Here is a 21,199-nt window from a genome sequence, read left to right as displayed (position 1 = left end):
TCTTAAAACTAACTTCCTCTAACCCCAAACATCTAGCCCAAGGGATTTAAGAGTGGAATGGGAAAAGGGTGTTGATGTTTGCTGTCACAAATAGTACTTGGACTTTGCTTGCAATAGTGCCTTCATCTACTGTATGTGTGTTTGGATTATGTCTGTTTTCTACTTTAATTTTGCCTGTGTACGCGTGAGGGTGTACGTGCAATCAAACTCCACCTTTTACATTGATTCTCATGTCTGTGTGTAGATATAAAATGTGTTCTTCAGGTTGTTTTGTGTACGTGTAGGTATTTGTTTCGTTTTTCTGTTCCTCCCACTCTTTGCCCCAGCATGAAGCTCAAAGACATCCACCCGCAACAAAGCTGCTCACAGTGCAATATAACACAAGCTCGTTGGCTCATCGGTGTACCTAAAGAGAGGAGAGAGTAGAGGTTGTAATGGAGAGCGACAGAGACAGAGAGAGAGAGAGAGAGAGAGAGAGAGAGAGAGAGAGAGAGAGAGAGAGAGAGAGAGAGAGAGAGAGAGAGAGAGAGGTTGAATTCAAATTGACAACCTGCATGGTTTACTGTGATGAATGTCATATTTTCTTTTATGTGCTTGTCTCTTTATTGATGCAGCTCTTGCATGTTAACCAAGGATGGGAGGGAATTTATTTTTCAGTTCACTCAGTTCAGGGCATAGATTTTCCCATTACTTTATTCTTATATAAACTTATTCAGAAGTAAGGTTGTTTGAAAACTAAGCAAACTGAAATCAAATCCCTCCTCTTCCATTTCTCTCATTTCCCCCTCCCTTCAGTTGTTTCTTTCTCCTCTCTACATTTTTTCATCCTCTACTTCCACCACTTGTTTGCTCTTCCAGCCCAACTCTTCCTTTATCTATTTGCCACCTCACTTTCCTCATGATATCCATGGGGCCATGCCAGCAGGGAGTTCTCACTTTAAGTCACAAGTGATAGAACCAGGATTGGTTTTCAGTCAGGATTTGAGACAGCAATCTGTTCAAGGCCTGAACATCCATTAACTCCTGTTTCACCTCAGGGTGTCTGCTATCGCTCTTTTGATTTGTCACTAAAGCATTTACTCCTCTCCCTGGGGTTCTGCTCCGACCCAGGTCCAAACCAGTCTGAGTGAACCTCCCTTGTGGTCCTTCCCTCTTCACTGTTTTTAATGCATGTAGCTAGTGTTGAAGTCCCACTCTTTACATGCTACCTACACTGTCACTGCATGCCTGAAGAGGTATTGTGAAAACCAATCAAATCAAATCATGATCCTGTATAGCTCAATGTGTAGGACATGTAAGCTAATGCTGCCTAGGTTAAGGGTTTGATTGCATATTAAGAATGTACGAACTCATGGCACTGTAAGGGATTCTGGCATACACCAAATAGCATACTATTGCGTCCTTATGTTGAGGGTGGGGGCACTTCTACAATAGCTGCTGCTGTATGCCCTGATTGTCCTCCTTGTACCTTTTCCTCGTGCCCCCTGTTGCTGCATCAGTCCCTTCCAGGGAAGCCTTATTTGTCTAATGCACTAAATCTAAGGATGCCACGCTAAAACCCCCACCCTACCTCTGCTCCCGTCACATCCAGTCACAGTCACAAAAAAAGCTTCCTTCCTGTAGGAGTAGGCCCTCTGATACCATCCCACCAAAAAATGCATGGTATCTCTAGAAATGATGCTGATATTGGACGATTCTGCTGTGTGCCGGAAAAGCATTTCCAACTTTCATGCATAGACTGGAGTGTTCATCACAGACCAACCATGGCTGTAGCTAAAGATAAGGACAGATTTCTGGGAATTTGGCAGTTTATTAGACCTGGGGTAGTTTAAACTTACCCATGTTGGGTCCTTTACAAGATGATTCCAGTACTTTTATATTCAATGTATCTAAATTTGACCATCTTTAGGCCAACAAAAAAACATCAACAAAGGATTCAGTATTTCCTGACCCAAATTATGTATTTGTTGGTGTGGAGAAGGCTTTGTCACAGCATTTTGACCTTCATATAGAGAAAGAAAAAAAAGGTTAAAAAAGAAGAAGAAATCTGGATATTGCTTTGGTGTCTAAGGGACTTAGTCTCACTATTTCTAAAAATCCTGGCTACGGCCCAGATCCCAACAATAAAAGTTGCCTTTTTCTTACGTGCTACAATATGCATGGATGTTGCAGAAAGTTATTTTAAAAATTGTTGGCATTGATGGTAATCTGATGTGCTGAATTGTCTAATACCAGCACTTTGTCTAAGGAAAAGGTTAGAAAAAACAGAGCACATCCTAAGCCATTTGCACGCTGTATCTCACACACATCTAATATATAAACCCATTGTTCTAAAATTCAGGCAAAATACCTTACCCGCCTAAATCACCTCCCGACTCAGCCAAACGAATCCAACCGCTTTGCGTTCATAGATCAACCAAAACACAAAGGCGAATTCAGGCGTTGCCCTGCCTCAGACACTGGACTGTACAGTCAACTTACTATACTATCTGCTCTGAGTGTATGCATAAGAGTGTTTGAGTGCATGTTCAGTATGTGTGTATGACTGATGTGTGTTTGTGGTCTACGCCTTCGCCTCAATGTGAACGTCTGGTGCATGTGTAGCATGCTCTCATGCACGAGGCCCAGACTGTAAATGTTGTACTTGCATGTGGTGACTGATCGCAACGAGACATAATAGAACACTAAACCAAACCAAACGCAGACTTAGCTCTTATATCTGGGAATCTCTGAGCTCCAAGTGGATTAAACAGGTGTATTACAAGAAAACTCAGCTTCAAAAACAACATTGTACAAAAAACCTTACCAGTGAACTGAGCAAACCGCTATCATTTCTATTCAGATTCAAAGCTAAACCTTTCTTATACTTTATAACTCAATATTATGTTAAATTAGGAATACACTTTATGAGCTAAAAGGAGATTATTTGCTGGATTCAATTATATTTTTCACATATTCTCTCTGATATTTCAATCAGTAATCTCCCCACCCAGGTATGGGAACCAGGGCTCCGTTGGAAAGGGGAGTAGAACATGTAGCAACACACTGTTATGGGGGTGATTCCTCTCAGATCCTCCCTCAACGACTTACAGTATATCTACTTTCTGTATATCCCTCCTCTCAATCACAACCTCTGCAAGCCAAAGTCCACGATGTTTGTTTACTTTTCACGTACAGGAGACAGTAGTTTCTTCAAAGTGAACACTTAAGATACAACAGAGCTAACGTTTTTTTCTTGGGGGCGTCTGCTAATAAGCTACTCGGTTTATCACAAGAAGACTTGATTTTGTTTTCGTTTTTCACAGTGAACAGTGCAATGATCATTTTTAAAATCCAAGTATTTAAATGAAAGAATTGAAAGTATTGTTAGCCTAGACTCCGACGACTACAGCAGACGCGTTCATCCAGCGTGGACACGACGCAGTTAAAAAGTACAACACTGAAGGGAGGAGGGAACGAAAACAAAAGTATTTTTCTACAGCTGTTTCCCATCCACAGGCCCTCCTCGGGTAGGTGTGCACAAGAGAGCTGGGTGGAGTTATCGGCCTTCACTTTCTGTGTTTTTGTTCAATCACAAGAAGGCCTGGGAGAAACTGCTAAAAATATATTTTTAACGACCGTAGTCTCTCTAGAGTGATACAGTTCCTTTATAATCCTTAATCCTTTCCTTTGAAGGATTTTGAAATGGTTGCTCTAGACGTCAATAGGACAGTAGAAGGTTTAGGAGTAAGAGTAGTACAGAAAACATGCAGAAACTATTTTAATACAATTCTATAAAGGGTAAACTACAAGCATAATGAAATATTGCCACTATTACTTTTAAAATCAGCTACTATTTGTTTATTTTGTCTCGGAGAAGGCGCCATGTTCTTCCTGTGCTCTGTGTTTGCAGTGGCCAAGTGTCCAGTCAGTGTGTGTCGGACTTGTTGAGATTGGCTTCTCTCGCAACAACTAGATATTCCTTTTCTCTTCTGTATATTTTGGCACAAAGCTGTATAATGTTGTTGTTTTTATGTTAATTTTTTAATGGTTTCTTCCATATGTGTAGTTATTTTGGTCCTGGGTGCACTGTTTTTGCTGAGTTGTTGATATTGCTTCCATGCAACAATGAAAGTTATTTATTGCAAATACCAAAAAGAGGCTTTGTTCATTTTTTGGAAGTTCCCCTCTCTGTCTGACTTTCTACACATTACCTTCAATGACATTCACCAGTTAATTTACATTCAATCACAGAGTGACATGCACATTATGCTGTGCCATTATTCATCGTTGTAATATGATGGACAAGAAGAAACATGACCCAGATGTTTTCAATATTTTACCAGCTAATGAGGGGCTTAGTTTCCCAAATGAAAACGATTTCAGGTACATTTTGGGCTGATGAGCTAAAGCTGGTATCCAAAATCTTTTCTTAAACTCCTTGAAGCCTCCTAAAGCTCCTTAAAGGTCACACCAACCAGCAAAATGTTAGAGCCAAATAAATGCATCTCTTTGGAATCAATAGCGCTGCTTGAAGGGACAAAGTCAATCTTTCATGTCGAGTTCACCTCTGCTGAATTTTGATTTGCCAATTTACGCTATTGACCCACAGCCATCCATCTAAATTGTGCTGACCTTAGAGAGAGAGCAGAGAACAGGATAACAGGAAGTTACCATGACCTATTAGCTGTCTTGCATCAACCTTGCTCAGTTGCTCAACCTGTAGCTAGCTTGCTAGGCCTACAAGCCTGGAGAGGTATTGTTACTGACTAGTGTGGCATGTGTCCCATGGATGTATAATAGGAACTGGATACTGGTCTCAAAGATGACGCCTATTGAAATAGCTCGCCTGTCACATGAGCCAAAAACATTTTCAAGCTTCTGGGTTTGCTTCCATGTATTACAGAGTGGTATTTCTCCCACTGGCCCCACCCATGGATTCCTTCACTGCCCATAGATTTTACATTGGAATGACACCACAAATTTTAAAACAACTCTTCTAGCAAAGTTTCACAAATATAAACTTTTCCTGCATTAAAAAAATCACAATACAAAGAGTAATAATTTACCTTATTTACAGTTTGAGGTACTCTGTCAAAAGGTAGATGTTTCTTTTACAATGGTGGTCTAGGGGGAAGATTTGTTTTCTTCCCTGCAATACTGCAAGTGGCCAGCCTGAGTGGCTCTCTCAATTAGCTCATTTATGATGTGTCAGTCATTACCTTGCCAAGTCAGAATTTGCCAAAAGCCCTGCAAGTACTGCCACCACACTTCTAACTCAAACTATTTTGTCACCATCCTTCAAACAAAAAACTCTGCAGATCCATGCATTGCTTTTGTTCATTATTGTTATTAACCTTGACAAAACATTGTTGATGATGAAACATATTGTAGATGATACTGTATGACATCACTTCGAAATATATGCAGCACAGACAGGCTACAAAGGAACTGCAATTTGGAAATATTAAACCTATTTCAGTGATTTAAAAATACATACTAATTATTAATAGTAGTTTTAGTGTCTCACTAAGAATCAGAGAACACGTTTCATTCTTCAGCAACATCAACAATCAGACTGTGGAAAATCTATCAGATAAAAGACAGAAATACCTATTTGTGCACAAGCAATGTAGCTTCAAAAAGCCTAAACACAAATCAGCCATAGGAATATGTTGTGTTTTGACTCACTCTCAACTGGAAAACTCTGTATGCACTGTAACATTAACATCACCACCCCCACAGAAATACACAGCGGAAGGGGAGAAGTTTATGGTTGTTCTGCTGGGTGTGTCACTAAATGATATTCTGGGAAATGAATTGGAAATTTCAACTACAATAGAAATAGACAAGTCAGGTTAATGGAGAGTGGATATACGAGAACAGAAAATTAAATACTGAAATAAAACTATTTGGTGGAAAGGATTGAATATCTCAAAGTAATGAAGCAAGTTCATGAGAATATCCAAAAACAGAAATTCAAAGTTTCATCCTCTGTTCACACTTCCTCTTATTTTATATCATTATTAAGACAGTAATATTTTGGCATAGCATAGTATAACACTTCCTCTTTGAGCATTGGAGGACAGCTTGGTTGTCCACTGGCCTCCTGTGGACGGGATGGCCTCATGCCTGGAAAAGCATCACATTTCAGGGAACACACAAATACATGATCACACACAGACAAACACCTGCACACACAGGCGTGCCAGGAAATATGCATACTGTAAAGTGACGGAATGGTAAAAGGGAAAACAGTAGCTGAGTGGAGATAATTTAGGCCAAATGATTGTATATCTGCATGCCTGTTTGAAGATAAGCTGTGGACAATGAAATAGCACAAATTGTTTCTAAAGTATCATGTATTATCTATGATATGACTTGGTGACGTTCATATGGACACATTGGAGCACACAGACAGACACACAATGAACATCATTATCTTTCTCGGTGGATACTGTGTGTATGTTTATGTGTTTCTGTTCTGAACACTTTCTAGCTCAAGGTCACTGAGTCACATGACAGATATGATACACTAGTAACAATTTATGTTTTCACACATAACCATAAAAAAACGGTGTATAAGACATGATAAGACATAAGACATTTAACACAGTATTTTTAAAAGTGGTATCCTTTACACCGGAGAGGTTGGATCTGCATATGATGATAGGTTTGTAAAAGGCCATTCACACTAAGAACGATAACTAAAACAATAACTAGAACTCTAAACATAATGACGTGAGCATCCATACTTATGAACTATAACCTCCTATAAACAGCGCTGTTTCGGCAGCTGATGAAAATAGACTATTGATGACCTGTTAATGCTGTATGTTGTACGGAAAATGATTGTGTGTTGATCAGAATTATTTCGGTACACTAGTTGCTGTGATGATTCAGTATTTACATACCAAACTGATGTTGAAGCGCAATGTTTCAAATAAAAGTAAACTGGGGAAGTTTTGGAGTATAAACATATGAGTTTATAAATGAATAGGTACAGGTGCATTCAAATAAACCAGTCTTTAATAGAAAAGTGTTTTTCCCAGCATGACATATGTGATTACGGTACCGTAAATCATACACTGACACACACGTCATATATAGTACAGTGGGATGAAAACGCCTTATCAACTAAATGTGACGGTCAGGAGTCACAACTCAAGGCAAAGGGCAGTTTTAATCATTTTTTCTTTATTATAGAAAATCAAACAAAGCAAATCAGTAAAACAATAAATAATCATAGCTAACATTGCTTCCACAAGGATCTGAGTGGAAAATATCAGATTCCATCTGGTTGGATAATATTGTATCAGATTGTCTGTGTTCAGAGCATTTTTTTAGATATTGAGCATTCAAGTCCTCACTTTCCTTAAAGACAAGCTAATCTACATAACACTGATTTTTTTGTACACACTAAGCTACAGATCTGTTTAAGAATTATTCCATGTGAAGATGTTAAATGGAAATGTATAATTCCACAGTTACATGATTAACTGCTTTTCTTTAATCACTCATTTGTAATTCAAACTTAAGATAGAAGCATATTAGTCACAGAGAAATGTTTTTGTATAATTCATTCGTTTTGCCAAGTCAGTGCACATACCATGACTCCAGAGGAGCGCACCCATGCCACAAGATATAACTTTCTGCCACAAATGATAGAGTGCACCATTTGGTGTTAATACAGTCTATAACACTGCTGGCTAGAGCTTTCCTGTGAAATGTATGTCCCCATCCTGCAGTGGCTACGTTCTATAATCAAATCTATCACTCAAGAGGCAAATGCACTGGAGGGTTATACAATACAGTCAAAGAAAAAAATCAATGTACACAAACAATGTTAGTGAACCCATTTTCATTTCCAAATGTAACACTTTCATACCCTGCTCTTATTAAAATAACAAATCATTATTTCATATGATTTTAAAAAAACATTTTTTAACAAAGGCACTCGTAATCTCTATGAGCATTTGCATAGAAAAATATAAGTAATATAAAAGATCAATATCTCAGTCCACAAGCCTGTGGTGATTAGGACCTCAGGCTGCAGTGCAGGCAGTTACTCAGGAGCTGTACTGTATGTAAAAACGGGGTGAGTCCATACCACACCCAACATGAGTAGGCTGGAAGATGAGCTCTGCGATATAAAAACAATCCATTGGATAAAAAGGAGCTCCAACAAAAACAGCCTTTGTGTGTTTGGATGTGTGAACTGTTTGTTTTCTCATTCAAGAATGTGTGTATTTTCCTGCACATAAACCAACATGGATGATTGCGCACATCTGTCTCTGCCTCTTCCATTAAAGGTTTCATGTAACTGTAGTTGTATGTGAACATATATGTTTGTGAGTATGTGTGCTTGTGTGTATCTCTCCCTATATACATACAGTCCACTACACATCCACTTGGGATTCAGAATCTGTTCCATGTCAGACATGGGCACTCTTTGCGTGATTGGCAGAAGTAGTGGCTGCCAGACTGTCACCTCCCGGTTTGGAGCTGTAGAAGCGCTTGTTGTCGTGGTAGGAGCGGGATGAGGAAGAAGGCTCTGAGGAGCAACAGGTGAGAATACACCCACCCAATAGGGTGAAGATGGTGCCAACCCAGCCAATGTAGAGGGAGAAGCCAAACGACATCAGGCCATACAGATGGTGGGCCCCGGTGGGAAACCACACTGTAGACACCATACTACACATTGCTGTGAGAAGACAGACAGAAATACAGTTAAAGTGGGAATATAAAGCAACACTGAAAGCAACATATACACACATACAAAAACAAGTTACATCGAAAAAACACACAAATTCAAAGTATAATTAAATTAGGAGGGCAAAGCGGTGCTGCTGGTTATCATAAACACACGTGCATCTTGTATCACCACACAACACTAAGTCAGAGTGGCAAAGTACATAATAAAACATGGGATGCAAAATGGTGCTCCTGTGTGGTTTTGAATGTCATAATTACATTAGGTCAAAAATGGGGTGGCAAAATGGTGCAAAACACCTACCTTATAATTATCACACTCAGGGGTTACAAAAAGAGAGTAACACATTAAAATGTAATTTAACCAGGGATGCAACATTGTGCAGCTGCACAAATTCTGAATGAACACACACATGATTAGGGAGACCAATGGCTATTTGCTGTCGTCAATTTACAGCACAAACACACACTGCAGACACTTCCTGTAAAGACCCACAAGGTCTGAAACTATGAGTAAATGCATTTAGTGCAGTAAAAAAAAAAAAGATTTAGCACTTTAATTAACTAGTGCTTTAATACATCTATTTTATATTAATGCTGCAAGATCTTTGAGAATTTATAGTAACGGAGCACTAAAAAGCATTTAAAAAATAACACTGTTGCAGGTTTGTCATCTTTATATATTTCACTCACATACAGGGTACGCGGGAAGGACAGACTGGACAAAAGAATGGGTAGAATAATATTAGTGAGAAGGGAGACTTAATGTTGTTATACAGTATAAGCTCTGCCTTGAACTACAGAAGAGCAGCTTAGCTTAACCTCCTCAAAGACCTATACAAATATTGTACAGCTGACAGGGACACATCTAGTATATGTTGGGTTTTTGCCAGAATGCACCAGAAACTAACACAGAACATAAGTGTGAAATCATTTAAGCACCAATGAAATTTGAAAATACTACACCATAGGTAAAAACTGAAACCAGAATGTGTGGCTTGAAAGCTTGCTGACTGGTACTTCAGAGGACACAGTGAACAAAAATCATTAAAGTTGGACTCAAACTACTTGTTACTGGGATGTTTACTATGGCAGTATGGACGCAGCGATAGACAATATGGCAAGTGGAATTTTACTCAGCCGTCCAACAAGCACGCAAACACTCAAACAAATCCTCCCTGATGGTAAAATATCCCCAATAACAAAATATAAAATCTACTAACAAAAACAGGGCTTTAACTATTTTGTATGAAAGCAATGATCATTGGATGATGTTTGTTGATGCACGTGAAATAGTTTCCATATAGAAAAACATGGTAAATGGAAAAGTCAACTTATGGTCACAGGTACTGAAATTTCATTTGAGGAACACATGTGCTGGAAACACAGCAGCACCAGTCAAATATTTATAAGCACAATAAATTGGGCATTTCAGGGAGTGTGTTTCCATGTGGTTCAGGACAAAGGCAGGGTGTGGATGAGAGTAGGTGGAGGAGAGGAATGTGATGAGATCTGGGGGGGAAGGGTTCAATGGAACAGAAACATATAAGTGTGTGTGTGTGTGTGTGTGTGTGTGTGTGTGTGTGTGCATATGTGTCCACCCCAGGCAGGAAGACAGTCGTATTCCACATCCTCTGCTCTGAGCACCTCGTGAGCATTTGAGGTGGGGTTAAAAGAGGTCAGAGTCATGGAGGTTGGTGTGTGCATGTGAGCGCAAAACAATTTGACCTGCTCTGATTTTCATTTTGTCTGACCATGGCATTCAGCCTTTTTCCTCTAAAATTGTTGGGAATTAAATACAGTCTCTTACCAATTATGAGTATAAGGACTCCTCCCAGGATGGTGCGTTTGTTCTTGGAGCTCTGTGGTTCGCTGCCCAGGTTGATGCAGGGCATGGACATGAGGAGTATCCCAACTGCTGGGAGACCCAGGATCGAAGCTGTGACCATCAAGGCACGAGTTACCTGGATGTGGGCTAGAAACATATGAAACACACATGATTAGGCTATCAATAAAAAAAGGTTTGTGGGTAATACTTCACAATCAGTGGGAATAAATAACAACATAGAACTAATAAGTATATTTATAAATCAAACAATGAATCTATCTATCTATATCTAATTAATGAGGAATAAGGTCTAATTTTACATTGTAAAGGAACGGTTAAGATATGAAAAGAGAAAAGGTGTAATAAAGTTGGTATCATATCAAAGAACCAATTAAGACAACACAATAAATTAATCAAAATGTAATACTAAACACATCCAACTACTGTCATATTGTGATATAGGCTACACAGAACAATGTTTACCTGGCAGGTCCATAATCTGCGTTAGCACTATGCAGTGGTATTGTCCTGTGGAAAGGACACAGTCCGCCCAGGGACCCTTGGCTTCCAGCTCATCCATCTTTTTGCAGGTGTTCACCCCGTATTTACACATATACACCCAGTCATTGGTGGCTGTCGCGATCACGATGCACAGCCAGCCGAGGCAGCTGAGGAGACAGGCGGTCAATTGGAGACATGGGTTCGCCATGGCGCAAACTGTGCGTAAAGACCAGATCTGTCCCGGGTTCAGAGACCGTTATAAACTCAAAAGTAAAGCTGTATAAAAATGTTAAAAATGAAATAAATGTGGAATGATAAAACACCAACTCTGACTTTCTGATTTATATTCCCGCACACAAATTAATCCAGTGTTAAAGTTGACTCTTCCAGTTCAGTAATTCCATCAATTGGGCTCTGTTGCGCACTTCATGAGACTGAAGCTTTCACTTCATCATAGGTTTTATAGAGGGAAGTTCAGTGGAAAAAATACCCTAAACGTTTCAGCCAATCAGATAGCTGCCTTTAACGGGAGAAAACACACACATCCACTATTTATTGTCTATTCAAAAAGTCGGTGTGCACTGCCCACCTTTTTTCTTTTGCATCAAACGATACGATGTGCCCTGCCTGGTTAAGTAGATTGTTGAGTGAGGAGCTGAGGAAAACTATTTGAGATAATCTGCTGCCATCTACTGGCCGCACTACATTTTCGTAAATTAAATGCCATGCATGTGCATCAACGAATTGCCTCTATTGGTTCTCTGAAATGGCATTGCAGGCAATTCTGAATGCAGTGATGGAAGAAGTAGGCTTATAACTTGAGTAAAAGCATGAATACTATAATGTAAAATTAACTATATAACAAGCAAAAGAAGTCAAGTCAAAATTCACATTACAGTGGTATCAAAAGTAAGAGTGCTTATACATACATACATTATTGTTCTGGTGAACTGCATTAAAATGCTGTTCAAACATGGAGTCAAAGTGGAGATGGTACAAATAATTTGAACTACTTTAGATACTGTTATGAAATTAATTGATACAATCTTAATCTACATCTAGTAACAATAAACTGTAGCAATTAGATTAATGTGGTGCAGTAAAAAGTACACATTTTGCCCTTGAAATGCTGTAGAGTACAAGTATAATGTAGCATAAATGCAAGTGTAGCGGTAAATTTAATCCCCACCACTGTCTGAACATATCTGAGAAATTTATTTTTTACCAATTGGTAAAAAAAACACAAAACAAGAGAGAACAAATATCAATCCTACAGTAAATACACGTACTGCTACCCACCCTGCCCCTATCAGTCATGCTCTTTATACTTCTCCCTCTTAGTGATTACACTCTCATGCATGCAGACATACATACTAATGAACCTGCTATTGCATAAAGACACAGCCAAGGCAATTAATTTATTGACCTTTTTGCACTCTGCTCAACCTTTATAGATAATCTTGTATGTCCGCATTCTGCTTGTGATTGGTGATGTTGTACCATATGGCAGTTGCTCCTAGGGGGTCACAGGATAAGTATGAGGGGTCACAAGATGATTAACAGGAGGGGGAAGCATAAAAAAGCTATTTCTGAAACACAAATTTAGGCTTAATAAAAAAAAAAAAAAAGTTTTCCGTTTTCTTTTGAATGACTGGATTGTTTGACCCTTTTAGCTCTGAAAATGTATTCACATAAAACAGGGGCAAACCACTTTCAGACAAACTGGCCATGCACATTATATATATTTAGGAACAAGAGATTGCAACAAGTAGATATGGCTTTGTTTTAAGGTGTCACATGCCATAGAGGTTATGAAGCACTGCTACACGCTATAATGGTCAAACAGTATGTGGTGCAGTCATTAGGAAAGTAATGAATAAGCATTAATGCATACTAGATGAGCACAGAGAGAAACCTATTATAAAAACAATTATACAATTTCCCGTTGTACTTATATTGCTTTTCTCTTTTCCCCATATCACCAACTGGGGGCGATAAAGCACAGCAATAGCCGGCAGTTGACATTCAAGGTATTGTAGGACATATTGTATCCTTCCTCCTGTCCTTCGTGGATGGAGTTAAGTAAGTCCTCCATCACTCACATTAGTCCAGTGAGGCGGCAGCAGCATAGCAATCAGTCTGAGAGGAAGACAGACACAGACTGAGACGCATCACACAGTTCCACAAGGTCACAGACTATAACATCATGTTTGGCCCACATCCTTCTGTCATGTTCTGCCCTGTGCTGTTGTGTCCGGTTGCTCATCTGATCGTATCAAATTAATTGTTTACAGTGGGACTGACACAGGTGATATATCTGACCAAGTCTCTTTTTTTCCCTTGTGATTCAGGCAGGTATGTGTTATGAATACCTAAACAGTCAATAGCATGTAATCTGATATGTTCAGGTCTATTTTCTTTCCTTATATTGACATAGAAACAAACAAACAAACAAAATCCAGACAGGTAAGGCAATATTCATCTGAATGCACCTATCCATATTTTCAGGTCAGTACAATTTATTTGAAGTACCTGCAATTTTTCACTTCAGTGGTATCAGTATTACCTTACCCTGCCTATCAAACTAACAATCTAACATTGACTACCTTTTTTCTCTAACCAGCTGCACTGAGAAGAAACAGAATAAGGAGAGAAACGAGAATACTGATAGAAAAAAACCTGTGGAAAACAAAAAGTTGCAGCCAGCTGTTTTTAAGGAATCTTGTTAATACAAGCCCTATATGCCGCTGCTTCAAAGTGAATGCCTTGCACTGAAGATAATCAATTATGGCTTATACTGTGGATCCACATTCATTCAGTGTAGCTTTGTTATGTCTTAACAAAGACTACAAGCTGTTCTAAATCAATACTTATTCTCTTTTTGACTCTTTTTTAAAAAGTTAGTTGCTAAGGTGAAGTGCTGCAGGCACTTAGTCGAGTTTAGGCAAATACAAAGCTCAAACACACAATCTTCAAGCAGTGGATACTTGTCTGCCCTCCAGCCCTTACACCTACCCAAGCTGAAAGTCCAGCATGGATGATTATTTCTGTCTTTTTCTGGTCACTGCAGATGGCAATTTGGCAGTGCTTTTATTAAAGTTAAGTGTCTTGTGTCTTGAGATTATTCATGCATTTATGCAAGGAGTGTTGAGTGTCAGTAAAATAGATGAGAATAAATAAGAAAGAAAATGAACATTTTGACAGGCCAGTATCACATTTAGGCTAAAAGTGGTAAGATATAACCACATTATAGATCATTGGGGTAAGTGGTTTGAGTTAGTCAGCCATGTAGACAGACAGTGTTGCACTTCATCTCTCCCACCATTACTCTGTATCTCTTTCATATGCTGTATCTCTCTAGACAGACATGTCATGTATGTACAGTATGAGAGTGGGTTAGCAAAACGAATAGAGAGAGAGACAGAGTCAGAGAAGAAGTAAAGTCGCTTTGAGCAGGGCATATCCCACTCTGATTCCCAGAGCAGTTTGTCTGATACAGGAGGAGTGAGGCGGCAAGGGAATGGGAATATTATGCTAATGGGGTGAGGATTGCAACAGCGATGCTGACATGGAGGGATGATGGGATTTTAGCTCTCCTGGGGAGGGAAAGTGTGTGTGTGTGTGTCTGTGGGGGTGCATGGGCATTTGAACACAGGGGGAAGTTTAAAGCACAGCGAAGCAGAAGGGAGAGAGGAAGCACGGCAGAGTAACTCTTCTTCTACCCTTCATGCTGTCGGAGCTGTCAGTCAGGAAATTGAAAGAGATGAGAAGCAAGACTAGTGGTCCAGTTCAGAATCGGAGGGGGAGGGGGGGGGGGGGGGGGGGGGGGGGGGGGGGGGGGTGAATGAATTATGAGCAGGAAGGTGAAGAGGTGCAATGATAGAGTGATTGGAGGAAGAAGGGGACCTTTTTAGGACCGGCCCACTGTGATGGAGCGGCAGTCACACTGGATGAGTCATGTGGCTGAGAGGAATGATGGGTACTTTTCAAATAGTTGTTAAGTCAGATTTTGTGATTAACAGGAGGCAGATGCAGAGGAGAGGAGGATCAGTTTACGCTACTGTGCAGCAGTGATGTTACTGTAACTAATGAGGCTTCTCTCAAAATGCCACATAGTTTATTTGTTAAGAAAAAAACATAATTTCACTCTGAAATACACATAACATCATTCAGTCTGCAAATGCAAGCAAGTACAATATCGGATTTCTTTCTTTAAACAGCCGGCCTATTTACCTTTGTTCCTTCAACTGCTGATTCTCGACATGCCCTCTGGTTTAGTGTTTCTCATTATTATTTGAAACAAGGAAATCAATTCAACTCGCAGGCTCTGATTCTTTTTTCCCCACAAAAGCCTGTCTCAGTTGGGCTTTAGTGGGTTTGGTGGTCATTTAACACAACACTTAGTTGACAAAGTATTATTGAGTTGTCAAATTATGTGGAGGTTCTGTTGAATAAAAGAGAAGCTTGTATATTAGGGGAGTTTCACCATGGTTTTTGCTGACATTTCTATATTTGAGAATGTAAGGAATTATCACATATTAAAGTCAAAGTCTAAGCGAGTACATCTCAGAAAAATCCTTCCCCACAAATGTACTGTCGCTGATAGTTCCTGTTCCCTCCACCTAAGGGTGGGCTTCTTAATTAAGCTGGTGAGAACTATTTTGCAGCTATAGCTCTATGCGTGGTGTTATCATGCATCTCTTGTTTGGAATTTGCATAGACATGATTAAGATGGATTACAGTTACATCCTCATTTCTTTTGTAATATGGACATCCATCACTCACATCTCTTCTTGTCATAATGTTGATATCAGAGCTGCCTGCCACCTGTTGGGTTTTTGGACAGTTATGGATGTCAACAATTGCACATCTTCTTTTTGGTGAAAGGACTGATTTCTTTTTCAAATCTTACAAAAAGAATCGTTTTTAGGTATCATATATTTCTGTTATTTTTTTTTTCCAACAGCTAACTTTTCTTGAAAGTTATTGTTAAGTCATTGTTAGCCACTAGGTTGTCAAACTGAACGTCACAGTTTGGAACAAGCCCCTCCAGTGAAGCTCACATCTACCGAGTGGCCAAAGTGCTGCTTTATGGTCCCACACAGATCTTTTTTGTTCCCGACTGCACTGTAGATGACAGAGCAGACGGAGCATGTTGCTGCAGTGGGAGCCGAGTCGCAACTTGATTTGTGTCTAATCCTCCAGTTTGTCTGCGGCGTAGCAGCCATCACTCACCACTAACTGTGTTAGCCATTAGTATCAATTAATCTCAACAAATGCTGTTGGCCATTACACTCAATACATCACCACAAGCTCTGCTAACCATATACTGCACAGAACGTTAACAGTGCCGCACAGCCCCGCCACTCTGTGGGAGAGGATGAGAGATACGTGTGTCATTCCCCATATGGCTAAGCGGGAGAAAAAGAGAGTTACAACTAGAAACAGAGGCAGGGGGAGAAGAATGAAAAAGAAAGTGATGTATAACTCACTCTGGCCTTCTGGGACTGAGGAGCACAGCCTCTGTCAACACAGTAAATATACTCTTGGTGTTTGTCATAATAGTTCATTAATGCTGAGAAGAGATTTACATAGGTAGCAGAGTGGATTAGCAAAAGGGGCATTTTGTTTCCCAAAATACATGTTCTGAAACTCTCATCTATAAACATATTTCAGAACTCCTCGACAGTTGGCACCTTACCACACACACTTATTTCCATTAAGCCTTAACTCCCTCCTTTCCACTTACCCCTCGCTCCAGCATCTTCAAACTGCTTAAATTAGCCTCCTCATCATTCTACTCTTTATAATCCTCCACCCCTCCCCCTTTCTCCTCTGTTGTCACCAGGAATAGAATAATCTATTGCTCTTTACATGGTGGGCTGTGCATTATCTAATATAGGAGATGGGAATGTGTTGGGCAGTGAGACAGAGAGAGAGAGAGAGAAAGATGGAGAGATATAGAGAGAGGGGGAGACGTCATGACTCGTACATCATTTTGATGAGAGGCTCTGCAGTCCTGGACTGAGTTGAAGTTGGGCCATATGTGGATCATACACTATAACAAATTTCCCGGTAAAATTACAGTAAACTGCTGGCAGCTGTATTCGTCAGTATTTTAACAGATAATTACAGAAAAATTATTATAATGCAATAGTTATATTTTGATACTGCAGCTAGACCTGCAGTGATATACTGTATTTTTATGTTGCTATTGCAAACTACATTAACATTATCTTACTGTAAATGTTACAGTAAACAACTGAAACGATTTCTTATTTATATTAATAAAAACAAATATAAACTAACCCTAACCCTAGACATACTGTAAAATAGAGCCCAGCCAATACTGGATTTTGGGGGCGAATGCCAATAACGATATAGTAAAAGATAAAAAAAAATTTAAAAATCCAATATCGATATATCAGCTAGTACTTATTTTCATGGGATTATACACTAATTAAAACATACTTATGAATATTATATTCCATTCCTGCCAAGTCCATTCTGCTAGATGCCACTAAATTCTACACATTGCACCTTTAACTCTCTTTCAGTTGATTGTTTTCATTTTATTGCCTCAACTTTACTGTTTGGTTCACTCTTACTTCTCTAATTTTCAGTCACAGCAGGCAGCTGTTTCCAGCAAATAAGCTCTGATAAACACTCAAAGTGAACATAGTGGAGCATTTATCATCTAAAAAGCCAGATACCTCCCTCAGTGATGTAGTTGGTGGAGACCACAAAAGGAGAGTAAACATTGAACAACATTAGTCAGGTTGCCAGATACTTGACTCCATATGCTTGTTAACATTGCTATGAGTTTTCTGGATGTGTAAATAGGCAGCTGTTTGTTGACAAGTTAACCTTATCAAGTTTGTGAAATGATATGTCAATGTTGTGTTTTTAGTTTATTCTGCAGCCCTTTAGTAGCCAAAGAAAATCAATTATTGTAATACTGATTCAAAGACAGGCAGGAAGACTGACGGACACACAAGTTGGCAGGTTGGCTTGCAGGCAGACAGTGATTCTTTGGTCAGTCAGGCACTTAAAACAGCTGTGCCCGGTCCTTATGAATCAACTGGCTTTTGCTGCGTTAAAAGGAGGCAATCGACACTTCTTAGTATGAGTGCTGACACATTGGCACAAGTGCTGGTCCACTCCAGGATTGCCTTATAGGTGAATTTCATTATTTATTTTTCAGATTAGATTAACTATAATGGACGGGGGTCAATGACCCAAGAAGATCATTACTTATCCACTGACTCAGGCACCTTGCTATTCCTCAATTACCAGCTGACAGACAGCTGTGTAGAAACAGGGTCATGCCAAAGCCCAAGCCTCCCTTCGTACTGTATATTAGGCTAAATCTCCTTCCTCTCACCCTGTACCCCTCTCTGGGACTCTCCAGGGAACGTAGAAGAGATTGAGTGCTCCATTGTTTCTGCTAATGCGGTTTAGCTGCCTGTCAAATAGGCAGTTGGGAACTGCTCCAGTCTTAACCACCGGCTTGTCTCTCACTGTCACTGTGTAAGCATGTTTGTGTGCATGCATGTGTGTGTCTAGTAGTGTGTAGATGCTAATGCGCTTTAGTGTGGTAGCATGCACTCATACAGTATATGAAATATATGCATTTCTTTGTGCATGCATGCAGCTATTTATGCCCTTACTTGCAACTATTTATTTCATTACCCATCTTCTTATCAAGGTTTTCTTATGGCGCCTTGCTATAAGTTCCTCTGCCTCTGTTATCCTGCTTCTATTCTTTAAAACTTGCATTTACTGGCTTTTATCTAACTTGTCCCCTCCCATTCCATATGTATGCTCAACCATAGAAATGCATTTAAATGTATTTACCCCCTATCTGCCTTTGCTCCTTGACTGCACACCCTGCTTTCCCCTCTTAAATAAACCAATTTAATCATGGAGACTTCTTTGCCCTTGTGCATTTGTGTGTGTGTATTTCTGTGTGTGTGTTTGCTTATTGGTGCCTAGAAGTGACAGCATGTGTCTATGAGTGTGCACAAGCGATAGAGGGTGAGATCCCCACAGGCATATGTGTATGTGTTTGCAAGCGTGCATGTGCATTCCCCTGTCAGTGTTGGGTTCAGTGATGCCCAGTATACTCATCCAAAATCTGCGTGACCTTGCCAGTCAGCTAGTCAGTCAGCCATAGCATGGCATCTAGTACACCTGCCCTCTTATGCTGTTTCCGTGTGTGTGCCTCAGTGTGTGCGTGCTTGCAGTATGTGCAGTATGTGCAGTATACAGTAAGTATGAACGATTTTTCCTCCTCCTTCCTGTTTTATTTGAGTAGCTTCAACTGTAACAGGCAAACAAGACTCTATTTTGTCCCCTACGATCAGATGATTATCATCTGATTGGGCCTTTAATCCTAATGACTTTTTCCACCACACGCTTTAAGATCAAACTGGCTTTGTCACTCAGTTCCAGCCAATAAAACATACTCCCCTCAGGCCTGTCCTGAAGTGACTGTAGTGATAGCATAATGTCACATTTTGAATTTATTTGAATACGGAAAATCACCACTTGAGATCAGAAGACAAGCTGGGAGTACCAAGGCAGCAAAAATTAAAAAGTAAATGCTTTCTTGTCCCAAAACAACAACTACTATTAAAATGTCCTGAAACAGTTAATCCCCCTTTGTTTCATTTAAACTGTGCAGCAGGTGACAATTTATAACTCTATTGGTTCTTGAAAACATCCCCATATTAATGTTTTAAAATCGCTATATAACTGTGGAGCAGAGTGTTACTTCAAAAAGAGCCTGAGTGCTGAGCAAACCTTCCCTGGATAAATAGAGATTAGAAACACACACACACACACACACACACACACACACACACACACACACACACACACACACACACACACACACACACACACACACACACACACACACACACACACACACACACACACACACACACACACTCTCTCACACTCACACACACACACACAGTTACCAGCCAGGTCTTACGTGAAATAGACCGGGCCCAAGGCAAATACCAAACAATATAGCAAAGGAGTTGCTATACTGTAATTTCGGGACAGACCTGAGTCATTTTTCCAAAGGAAATCCTGATCTTGCATCTCATCAGTCATTTCTGTAAGAACAGTTGCACCTGCTTCTGTTTTGTTCTCATTCTGTTTAGTTCTGTATACTTTCTGCCTCTTGAGAGGGGGGCTCTGAGCAAGTAATCTGGCTCCGGGCCCTTCAGTGGAAAACCAGAGCAGTGTCTCCATCATCCTTATATTAAAATGGCCTGCATCCCTCCCTCTGCCCCCCATCCACTCTACCACACCCCGGGGCCGTTTGTCACACAAACAGCATCTCATATGAGAGTGCGTTTGACACCGGTCCACCAGGAAAGACAGATGACACATTTCACTACACCTTTATATAATTGCAGAGGCATGTCTGTCAAACCACTGCAGAGATGAGGAATGAGTGAAAACCCAGTGGGTCAAGACAGGATTAAAATAAATATTAGCTCTGATTCTTCATTTTCCCTTTTTCTCTGTACTTGACTCAGCTGCCATCTTCCTTCCTCTCTTCTCATTCTGTTGATGTAATGGCTTATGCAGACCGAGCACAAGCACTCCACAGTTGGCTCAAACGTTATTACATGTTGATGCTTAATGTGTTCTAGGATGAGGCATCAGAGTTCATATTTAATAATAATCCTGTGCTGGGAAATGTAATATTAAAATTACCCTTAACGAATTAGCTCAATGAACAGTAGTGGCTGGGAATTTGAACTCATCACCACTGATGTCTTAATCAATTAGCCGCCTTGTCAAATATTGTAAATCTGTAATTTTGGAGCCCCAATTGCTCACTAATGCAGGTTATTCATGCACTTTTACACCTGTGAGAAAAACTCTTTTTACTGACCTCACTCAATACTATTTTGTTTTCGAGTTCAGATTTATATAGTTCTCATCACTGTCTTACCCAACAGGTAACTCTCATATAAAAACTGAGCTGGTGCAAAATCAATAGCAAGATTTTTTTTTTTTTTAAAGAAAAAAAGAAAAGCTGACGAATTTGACATTTGCATGACTGTCCCTGGTGTGCACCTGACATATTTTTTTGTTTTTGTAGAAATTATTCTCTTTTTTTCCCCCTCCCTTCCTCCTGCAGGCTGAGATAAC

At 39.8% G+C, this 21,199-nt stretch overlaps 1 protein-coding gene across 1 annotated transcript; it reads right to left on the bottom strand.

Annotated features, from left to right (window-relative positions):
- Positions 1–7,215: 7,215 nt before the first annotated feature.
- Positions 7,216–11,434, bottom strand: cldn11a (claudin 11a). The gene is made up of 3 exons (XM_062440478.1): positions 11,003–11,434; positions 10,502–10,666; positions 7,216–8,683 (listed from the first exon to the last, which is right to left on the bottom strand). The coding sequence occupies exons 1-3, from the start codon at positions 11,226–11,228 to the stop codon at positions 8,415–8,417; spliced, it is 660 nt and encodes a 219-aa protein (XP_062296462.1). The 5' UTR covers positions 11,229–11,434; the 3' UTR covers positions 7,216–8,414.
- Positions 11,435–21,199: the final 9,765 nt, after the last annotated feature.

Source organism: Scomber scombrus, chromosome 19 (genome assembly GCF_963691925.1).
Source record: "Scomber scombrus chromosome 19, fScoSco1.1, whole genome shotgun sequence".
In the NCBI taxonomy this organism is placed as follows: Eukaryota; Metazoa; Chordata; class Actinopteri; order Scombriformes; family Scombridae; genus Scomber; species Scomber scombrus.
Note: the sequence above shows the minus strand (reverse complement) of the source record. Positions and strands in the feature narration are given on the sequence as shown.

Excerpts from the sequence above, each read along its gene's own strand:
- cldn11a (XM_062440478.1), bottom strand. The coding sequence starts at position 11,228 with ATGGCGAACCCATGTCTCCAATTGACCGCCTGTCTCCTCAGCTGCCTC. Across the intron at positions 10,667-11,002 it reads GCAGATTATGGACCTGCCAG|CCCACATCCAGGTAACTCGT; the intron begins GTAAACATTGTT and ends ATATGTTTCTAG. Across the intron at positions 8,684-10,501 it reads AGTCCTTATACTCATAATTG|CAATGTGTAGTATGGTGTCT; the intron begins GTAAGAGACTGT and ends GTCTTCTCACAG.